The sequence below is a fragment of the Prosopis cineraria genome, unplaced genomic scaffold (assembly GCF_029017545.1).
Source record: "Prosopis cineraria cultivar Desert tree isolate PC_DT_omini unplaced genomic scaffold, ASM2901754v1 PC2043, whole genome shotgun sequence".
NCBI classification, from domain to species: domain Eukaryota; kingdom Viridiplantae; phylum Streptophyta; class Magnoliopsida; order Fabales; family Fabaceae; genus Prosopis; species Prosopis cineraria.
In genome coordinates this window covers 1181-11726 of record NW_026557368.1, presented here as the reverse complement: position 1 = coordinate 11726, position 10546 = coordinate 1181, and the positions used below count along the sequence as shown (strand labels likewise).

The 10546-nt window shown below is 37.5% G+C and overlaps 1 protein-coding gene across 2 annotated transcripts; it reads left to right on the top strand.

The window, feature by feature from the left end:
• Positions 1-862: 862 nt before the first annotated feature.
• On the top strand, positions 863-10081 carry LOC129301314 (uncharacterized). Of its 2 annotated transcripts, XR_008590949.1 has the most exons (5): positions 863-1555; positions 1752-1824; positions 3139-3232; positions 9086-9160; positions 9584-10081. XR_008590949.1 is itself a non-coding variant. In XM_054939888.1 (4 exons), the coding sequence occupies exons 1-4, from the start codon at positions 1470-1472 to the stop codon at positions 9737-9739; spliced, it is 411 nt and encodes a 136-aa protein (XP_054795863.1). In that variant the 5' UTR covers positions 863-1469; the 3' UTR covers positions 9740-10081. The 2 variants fall into 2 exon arrangements, 1 of the variants encoding a protein (XP_054795863.1); XM_054939888.1 differs by lacking the exon at positions 1752-1824.
• Positions 10082-10546: the final 465 nt, after the last annotated feature.

The following is a 10546-nucleotide window of genomic DNA, read 5'->3' as shown; positions in this document are numbered from 1 at the left end:
TCTGTTTCTTTATCGATCATCACATCATTTGCTTTAGAGTTGTTTCTGTGCAATAAATAAGTTTCCTCCTTGGACGCAGGTGGATTCATAGACTCTTTATATGATTGTGTAGTTGAAAAGATAAAGTTTGGATTGATTGCTTGTTTGGTGATCATGAAGTAGGGTAGAGTAGAGCAGAGTAAACACTGGATCAAGAGACAAGAAAGAGAACAAGGGAGAAGTAGAACCTTCTCTCCAGGAAACTAGAGAGAGGGTAGAGCTTCTCTCTCTAGCATTTCATAGATAGACGTGCATTTATTTTATTTTTTTAAAGCTAACTGTCTTAAGGGAAAATACTTCTGACAAATCTATAGCACACATAGCCAACAAGTGTTTTGTGAAAGGAGGCTAAATATCTATTCTTGCATATAAAAACAGAAGTCTTAGTGCGCATGCGTTTATAATATCTTTTGCATACATAATAATAATAATAATAATAATAATAATAATAATAATAATATTTAAATTGAACAGTGTGAATGATTATGGAATAAAATGAGGTATTATTTTTTAATAAAAATTAATTATTATTAATAACAATTAAGTAAATTAGAAAACTAAATTTCAGTGAATCTTGGGCTCAAAATTTAAAGATAAAATTTATTCAAATTCAAGTTAATGGTAAAGCCTTCAATTTAAGATGATGATGATTTACCGTTCAACCATAATTTCTGTTGGGCTTTCTTTTATTTATTTATTTCCTTCCCTTTGCATTGAGGGCTTTTTATTTCCAATCATGAGTGATGAGCCCATCTGCGCGATTCTGCCAAGCTGTTATTAGTGGCTGCTATCATGTAACCAAAGCGAGGCGCAAATAATTGACGGTATTTGCGGCGTGATTCTTGAAGACTGGGACTCAGTCATTTGGAAACGATTGGCTGGGGTCTCATGCCTTGCTAGGGTTTTAAACCCTCGCCTCGTTTTCGGAGGGTTCTCCGCACGGCGGAGCGATGCCGTCTATGGCAATCTTTTCTCGGCACAGGCCGAGTGTGAGGGAGGGTTTCGTTTGGCTCGGTGCGTTTGTGCACTGGGCAATTCGGTTTTGTGTGTGGGCATTCTCAAAGAGGGTTGATGTCAATTTTGGGATATTGGTCTTCGGTAGAACGGTTGAACGATCTGAGGCAGAGGCGACTGGGATCTAAGGCAAGTTTGAGGATTTTGAAGGAGGAAATTGTGAGTTTGTGTTCTCTTTGTGCGATGAACGATGAAGGTGGTGGCAAATGCGCGTCGATGTTAGTGGCAAATGTGCGTCGATTTTCCCTCCTAATCACCTGTCCGCCACTTTCATTCCTTCCACTCTCTCTTCTAGAATGTCCTAAGCAAGAGACAGGGGGTGTACATGTATTTGATTCGGTCACAACCGAAGGCAGCACTAAGAAGGTGAAGGGGACAGTGCGCGTCTATTTGAAGTGCCATCTGTGACCCAGTTCATGTTGTTCTTGGTTGGCGGTGAGGGTCATCAAGGGAGGCGGAGGACAAATGAGAATGAGATCGACATCCACTCTGACCCCTTCAGGTTGTTTAAATATCTTGTCGCTTTTGCCCATTAACGATCTATATCAGAATATAGAAGCCAATAATCCCTGTCTTCTCCGCTGTTCTTCTTTATTTTTCTTCTTCAGTCATATTGCCATGCTTTTTTATTCCCCCCCCCCAAAGTTCTGATCAATTGTTCTTAATTACTTGTTCGTTTGTTTTCCTCCTTCATCTAGGATTTCTCCATTAAATTAACCTTTGGAAGAAGAATTTGCGATGGGGGAAAGGATTTGGGAGGAGTGAAGAATGGTAATTGATCCAACATCTCTCACGGTTAATGCACTTATATTTTGCTAAAAAAATTATCCTTTCTCTTCCTCTATGCTTCAATTACCCTACCGAATGATAGCATTCAATAGATACAAAGCTTGGTCATTTCTGTCGATTTCTCCTTCCATTCTTCATTAGTTTTTAAACTTTAAGTCTTTCTCTCTCTGCATCATCCTTCCTTTACTTCTACAGTGCACCACAACCAAAACTCTTCACTATAGTCTAAATAGAATCATTTTACATTGTGCTCTTCAAATATGGTTTTCATGCTCATCATTTTCTTTTGGACATCGAGAAGAACCGCAGCACCCTCTTTTGGAAACTTGTGAATGTTGTTTGTATTATGTACTTGATTTTTATATTGTGTCTGTATTGCTTCACAAAGTTTGGTTGATTGGATTACATCTCAGATTCCTTCATTTAATGGTGAATGGTCAACAGTTTTTATTTGGGCTTATGATTAATATAAACTTGCTAATAGTCTTTTATTTGTGGGTGTTATGATTGATTGTTGGATGTGGTCAAATATATAGAAGAGCACTGAATATATCTTTTGATATATTTGAATTGGGTTTAACTTACATTGTTCCTTTGTGAGCAGTGATTTCTTACATTGAATACTCTATAGTGTATGAGATGTTAATTTGCTGCCAGAATAGAAAGCTGATTTGGTATTAAAAGTTTAAAACATATAATTTAGCATGTGTTTAGTCTTAATAGTATTTGCTAAACCACAATTAAATGCTTGATCTCCGTCCCCTTGTAATAAACTTGTGTGCTTAGGCATATGAGTTGGAACTTCAACATGAGTTGGGGCTATTGCATTTTGACCCTGTTGATCGGCATCATATACGTGGTTGAAGCAAGAAATTCTTTATTTGTTAGCCATCAAATAGGGTAATAAGTAGTAATGGATTTTTTTTATTGGTCTGAAAAAAAAAAACCAATCCATTACTTCAAAGAAAACAATATCATACTCACTGGCATGTTTTATTATGTGGACTTTGTGGTCAATGTCTGTAGTATGTATGGAACCAAGTTCATTGTGAACTTACTTGAGAGGAAAACAAGGTTTAACCTCCATTTTCATCTCAAGACGCGGCATAGAAAGCTATGCTCATGCATTTTCTGACAACTGTGGTGATAAATTATGTTTTTTAGAGTATACTTCAGGAAACAATACTCTGATTCTCTTTTGAGTTTACTTCAGCAAACAACACTCCAATTCTCTTTTGCTTGAATGGGAAAAAAAGCTCGGTAAAATAAAATTTGACTTAAATTTTTTGGATGCAGCGCTCCTTGTGACATTGTTGGTGATATTAGCTATGAAGAATTGCAGGCAGCGGCATATGAGGATGCTAAGCATGGGATGACCTTCCAATCAATTGTAAATTGACAGTCAAGTTAATGTAACAGCTGGCCTCTTTTCACTCTCAATTTGGTAGTTTGTGATTATTCACACTGAAAAATTCCATCTAAAAATCTCATTGGGTAACTTGGTCTTTTCCAAAGTCTCCTCACTCATTTGGGCAGTTTTACCCTACTGGATTAATATTAATATCATTGCAGATTTTTGGTCAGAAAGAAAATATTCTCCTTACATTCGTGATGTATTGGTCTAGCTGTAAACAGTTGCATCAATATGTTTAACCTTTTTTTTTTTCCATATTCTTCTTGATTTTTTTTAACCTTTCGTTAATTCTTAGGAATTGATTTAAGCTCAAAAAATAATTACTCACTTGACTTTGGTACTGCTTGAGAAATTTCCCTTATGCTGACAAGTTGATAAGAACTTAGAATAGTAGGGATTAGGAAGAGTAATCTGCTAAGTTAGTCAGAGCAAGGATCTCACTCTAAATAACTTAACAGCCAAGTAGGAGAATCTCCAAAGGAGTAACGGGTTTACTTCTTCATTCATATCCTGCTGTGTATGGGAGCTTGGATATTTAAAATAAAGGAGTACAACTGAATAATTCAAATAATGCAAGATACTAGCCTAAAAATTAGGAACTAACACGCAGGAACCTCCCTAACAACCTTGAGGTCCTATTATTTAGCAACTAATACTTAAAACAGAATAAAAATTCAAATAACAATCCAAATAACAGCAATAATTAATTTAAATCAGATAAATCTCTTAAAACATGCATGACTGCATCAGTTTCAACTATCTTCCTCTTCTTTCTACGATGATAAGTTATTAGTGGTCTCCTAAGCTAACTTGGATCCTTATCATTACTCCCCCCTGAAAAAATGACTTGTCCTCAAGGTGGAAGGTTGGAAATTGCTGTGCAAAGAGATCATAATCTTCCCAACTTGATTCATCCTTTGGTCTGGATTCCCACTGGATCAATAACTCCAAATGAGGTCCCTTCCAGTGATGAGATAGTACTGTTTCAGGTGCCAAAATGAGTTCAAAATCCGTTGAGAGTGGCAATTCAGCTAGAGGGTCCAGAGGAGGCATCCCTGAGCTCCTCGCAATAATGAGACATGAAAAATTGGGTGAATTTTAGCTGTTGAAGGGAGCTTCAGTTCATAAGCCTTTGGTCCCACCTTGCAAACTATGCTATAAGGCCCAAAAAACCTAGGTGAGAGCTTGTCATGATTCTTGTGTGACAGTGAGCGTTGCCTGAAGGGCTGAATCTGTAAGAAAACTGTATCTCCTACCTCAAAAGAGAGCTCATGCGGATGATGGTTAGCATACATCTTCAGTTGGTGTTGAGCTTTGTTCAAATTATCCTTGAGCAGTTGCAGCATTTGGTCTCTAGTTTCCAATTGTACAGCAAGGTCATCAATATGAGTTTCACCTTTAATGAAAGGATGAAGGGGAGGTGGGTCCCTACAATACACCACCTTGAAGGGAGTAGTGTTGTGCCAACATGGAAACTGCTGTTGAATGAAAATTCAGCCCAACATAAAAACTTATTCCAAGAATGTGGCTGTTCATGTGCAAAACACCTTGGGCAAGTCTTAAGACAACGGTTGACCACTTCAATTTGCCCATCACTCTGTGGGTGGCAGGTAGTATTCATTTGAATGTGAGTTTGACTTAATTTGAACAATTCTTGCCAAAAGGCACTCAAGAAAAGTGAGTCCCTATTTGAAACAATGTAATGAGGTTTGCCATGCAAACGAACAATTTCTTTACAAAAACGAGTGGCCACAGATTTTGCAGTATGAGGATGTGATAGGGGAATAACATTGTAGTATTTACTCAGCCTAACAACTACCACCAATATAGTGTCAAAGCCACCAGATTTGGGCAACCCCACAATAAAATCAAGGGAAATATCTTCCCAAATTTGGGTAGGAATAGGTAAAAACTGCAAAAAAACCAGCAGGAGATAGAGTTTCATACTTATTCTTCTGACAAGTAAAGCATTGCTGTGCTATAGCTTTCACATCATGTTTCATTTTGGGTCAGTAAACTGTATTTGATAGAAGCTTTAAAGTTTTTAAGAAGCCCCCATGACCCCCAGAAGGCGTCACATGTGCCTCTTGTAGCAGCTTGGAGTGAGGAGAGGAGCTTTGGGGAATGACCAAGCGCCCATTAAAATACAATTTCTGCTCAACCAAGCTGTAACCAGGGTGAGAGCTTGGATTTTCTTTCAACGCAGCAATGATAGCAGCTGTAAATGAGTCAGCTATCAAAGCCTGCTGCAATTCTAGATACTTCAATGGTACAGGTATCACCATAGTGAGAAAATCAGCATGTTGTGGCCTCCTGGACAGTGAATCAGCCCCAATATTTTCTTTTCCAGCCTTATACACAAGAGTAAAATCAAAGGAAAGGAGTTTAAGGATGAGGCGTTGTTGGGTATTTGTTAAAATTCTTTGCTGTAGCAAATTCTTGAAACTGCTATGATCAGTCCTCATTGTAAAATGCCTCCCCAATAAGTAATGACGCCATTTTTGGAGTGCTAATACTGACGCCAAGAGCTCTTGATCATAAGCAAATTGAAACCTATTAGAGAAAGATAGCCCTTTGTTATAAAGAGCAATGGGATGGTCATTCTGCATAAGAATTGCCACAACACCATCCATGAAGGCATTACATTTTACAACAAACTCAGCAGTAAAGTTAGGAAGTTTTAAAACAGGAGCAATAATAAGATGACATTTAAGCCTCTCAAAAGCTCTCTGTGCTTCAGGTGACCAGCAAAAAGCATTCTTTTTAGTTAATTCAGTAAGGGGATGAGCAATAATACCATAGTTCATGACAAACTGTCAGCAATAGCCTGTAAGCCCTAGGAAGCCATGAGGCTTGGTCACATTGGTAGGTTTTGACCACTCACTCACAGTGCTTATCTTTTCAAAGTATGTTTCTACTCTTTGTGCTGAAACTTTATGGCCCAAGAAGGATACACAAGTCTGTCCAAATTCACACTTCTTAAAGTTGGCATGGTAATGTTGTTGTTGCAGGGTGGTGAATGCTATTTGGAGGTGCTCTTCATGCTGCTTTGAAGTGGGACTATAGACTAGGATATCATCAAAGAAAACTAGTACAAACTTTTGAAGATAAGGGCGAAAAAGATCATTCATAGCTGCTTGAAAAGTAGCAGGGGTGTTTGTTGGTTTGAAAGGCATGATGACAAATTCATAGTGTCCACTATGTGTCCTGAATGTCGTCTTGTGAATGTCAACTGGTAGGACTCGAACTTGGTGGTACTCGGAGTGAAGGTCGATCTTAGAGAAATAAGTGGCACCATGTAACTCTTTTGAAAGCTCATCAATGTTGGGAATTGGGTATTTATTTGGGACCGTGATCTAGTTCAAAGCCTTATAGTATGCACAAAATCTTTCTTTACTAATAAGACTGGACTAGCAAAAGGGCTTGAACTTGGCTGTATGAAGCCTTTCTATAACAATTCATCTACTTGTTGCTCAATCTCAGTCTTCTGGAAGTAAGGATAGCGATAAGGACGCAAGTTAGGAGGTTGAGCCCCCAGTAGGAGATGGATGGCATGATAATGATCTCTGAAAGGCGGCAAGGTGGTGGGTTCATTAAACAAACTATCAAACTCCACCATGAGCTCATCCACATCTATTGACTGAGCATCCAGTGATCTCAATTTAAGCTCAGAAGAAAACATTGAGTGTAAACTTGCCTTTTGGTTGGTGGATGGAGGCACTCCTTGAAGCTTATACCTCTTACCATCAATCCAAAAAAAAAAAACATTTCATTCCAGTTGGCTTGGATTGTGTTCAATGAGGCTAATCACTTAATTTCTAGGACTAAATCTGTTCCCGCAAGAGAGAAGGGGTAGGAGTCTTGCTTAAGAGTTAAGCCTACAAGTTTTACTTCCGCTTCTTTACATACCTTGTTGCAGTGAACAATTTTGCCATCTCTAATTTGAACTCCAAAAATGGACATAGAGCAAGTAGGCAAGCTTGGTTCTTGAACCAATAAATCAAAAATGAAATTATGTGTGGATCCACTATCCACAAGTAGCAAGACATCACGATTTTGCACTAACCGAGTTTCATAGTTGTTGCAGTGTTATTGCCTAGTATCGCATTAAACGAGATCTCTATAGTTTCTGGAATCTCATCTTCAGCTTTTGTAACAGCTTCGTTTTACTCAGATAGTGGTTGGCCATCCTCGTCGATCTTCATAAGAGAGAGAAGAGGTTTTGCAGCGATGCCCAGGCTGAAAAACATCCCCACAACGGAAGCAGAGACCTTTATCCCTGCAGTGTTGCCGTTCGGAGTCCGAGAGAGCAAGTCTAATCAGCGTTGTGCTTGTTGGATGGAGGTTTGAAGATGACGCGTTAGAGCTCCTAAGTTCTTTTGGTGTAAATGCTGAAGCTGTCCCTTGTGAGTCACGTGCAGAGTTATTTTGTTGGCTGAAATAAAAATTGGACTGATTTTGATCATAAGAAGTTGTGGGCTTGGGCCCATGTTGAAGTTGAGACATTTTATCGTATTCTAGGGCAAGACTTACTGCCTTAAACACAGCATGTGGCATTCGCACATCAACTCTCAATTCTTCCTTTAAGCCAATTAAAAAAACTCCAATAAGGCAATGTTTTGGCTAGTGAGAAACTCGGGTACACACTTGGCAAATTCTTGTCTATATTCTTGAATAGATCTCGTTTGCTTGATAGAACAAAGGTGCTCATTAGGATTCTGGAATTTAGGCGGTCCATAGTGCTCTTGCAAAGCCCTCATGAGTTCATCCTAGTAATCATCCTAGTAAAGTAAGGTGCGTGCTGAATTAATCCAAGAGAATAAATCCAGTGCATCTCCCTCTAAATTCATGGAAGCAACATCTACCTTCAAGTCTTCTGGTGTTTGATAATACTGGAAAAATTTTTCAGCCTTCAAAATCTAGCCTCGTTGGTCCCCTCTACTAAATTTTGGAAAATCCATTTTTGTATATGGTGGTCGTGGGCCTCTTTTGTCAAAATCATCTTCACTGTCTTCCTCCTAATGAGAGTGCCTATAATGACCTTCCATAGTTCGCCTGCCTCTACCATTTACAGAAGCCTCAAGTGCCTCTACCTTTTCTTTCAACAAATCCAAGCGTCTCTAATTTGGAAGCAATTACTGTTAATAGGTCATCTGAAAATGGGTTTACAGTGGATTCATTGCGTGGGGGGTTATTGGAGGAAGTGGCATTTGAATCTATAGTTTTGTTGCTTGAACGTGTGGTCACCATGTTGATCGAACGTAGCTTGGATACCAAATTGATAAGAACTTAGAATAGTAGGGATTAGGAAGAGTAATCTACTAAGTTAGCCAGAGCGAGGATCTCACTCTAAATAACTTAACAGCCAAGTAGGAGAATCTTCAAAGGAGTAACGGGTTTATTTTTTCATTCATATCCTGCTGTGTATGAGAGCTTGGATATTTAAAATATAGGAGTAAAACTGAATAATTCAAATAATGCAAGATACTAGCCTAAAAATCAGGAACTACTTTGCAGGAACCTTCCTAACAACCTTGAGGTCCTATTATTTAGCAACTAATACTTAAAACAGAATAACAATTAAAATAACAGCAATAATTAATTTAAATCAGATAAATCCCTTAAAACATGCATGACAGCATCAGTTTCAACTATCTTCCTCTTCTTTCTACGATGATAAGTTATTAGTGGTCTCCTAAGCTGACTTGGATCCTTATCACAAGTAGCTTTATGGTCAAATTTTTTTCATGCAAGAGATTGTTCTTTGACGGCCCTTTTATTCTATTATGCCTTTTAGCTAGAAGTAAATGATGCTTATTTTCATTTCAGGTTTTCCCTGTTAAAACAGAGCTATTGAGGCCCCAAGAGAAAATGGAAAGTCCCATAACTGATTTGGTTAAAAAGGTATCTGTAATTCCCCAACATCATTTTATCAATGTATCTGTCTATTTAATATGTTTAATTTGTAATTTCCCAACATTATTTTATCGATGTATTTGTGTATTTGATATGTTTAATTTGGTAATATACTAGGGGGTTTAAATAAGTTCTTGAATGCTATTGTAGAGCTTAGAAGATGCAACTGATGTGTAATTTCAAATGTTTATGGATTTTTTTTTAAAGAGTTTTGAGTCTTTTTTATGAACACGCTCCTCTACCAAAGAGCAGTAAGGAATTGTTTGGAATCATTGCAAGTGCTTTTTAACTAAAAAAATTTGTAAGCGCATTTTTGAATGGTTCTCTAAGGAGTTAGTTTATTTTTATTAATGTCAGGAACTGATTTATTTTATATTTTATATCTTGGATCCATTACCCATTGATCCCAAGCCACTGGGTAATTCAAGAAGGAATATTGATGTCAAGCATCTCTTGAAGGATTGCAAGTTGCTTGTTATGGATCACACCTTCAACTTCAAGTGCTTGAAGTGCTTCAAATTAGGTTGTATCATCTCCTTCAATTTTTCTTTCCCAAAATATTGCTAGTTGATTTTTGTGATTGGGAATTGTCTGGGGGGGTGTAATCCAGTAGAAAAAAAAATCATCCATTGCATTTAGGTTTTGTCATTTTGAAGCTTTCTTTCCCTTAGGTGTTGCTTTCATTTAGGTTGATAAGTCTATTTGCATTGAGGGTAATGTAGCATTTAAGTGTGGGGGGAAGTGTGTTTTAGGTCATTTGGCCAAAATTTTTAAAAAAATTTAAAAAACAGTTGTTTTGATATAAAAATTCTTAGTTTGATGAGATGCCAATGAGATTTGAAGTGTTAGACTTGGCTGTTTCAAGTGTAGCTAGGATAGGATAGAATGTTCTTACTTGGTTTGCTTGAGCTAGGGGATAACATAGCCCTGATGGAAGGTTATTTTGAACCTATGTTGATTCCTTTCTAGTGTGCATTTTCCACTTATTCCATTTCATTCTCCAGAACTTGTTCTAATTCTTTATCAAGCCTACTTTTGCATATGCATTGTGAAAATGATCAAGGCATTCGTATAAAATAGCCAGTCTAGCCAAATAGCCAACCTAACATGATTATATCCTTTGCTAGCCACTTTGGGCCTGTTGATTATTTTCTTTCATTCCATTCATTATTTACACCCTCTTGCTTTCTAGGAATGCATGTTATGCTATATTTATTATTGTTGGGATTCATTTGCATGTCTAGTATTCAAGTTTTGGATGTTTTGAATTGTATAAAATATTTGATATGAATTTGAATGAATTGAAGGTGAAAGCTGAAATGATTGTTTTGCAATAGCCATAAAAAAAAAGAAAAGAAAACAAGGAGAAAAAGC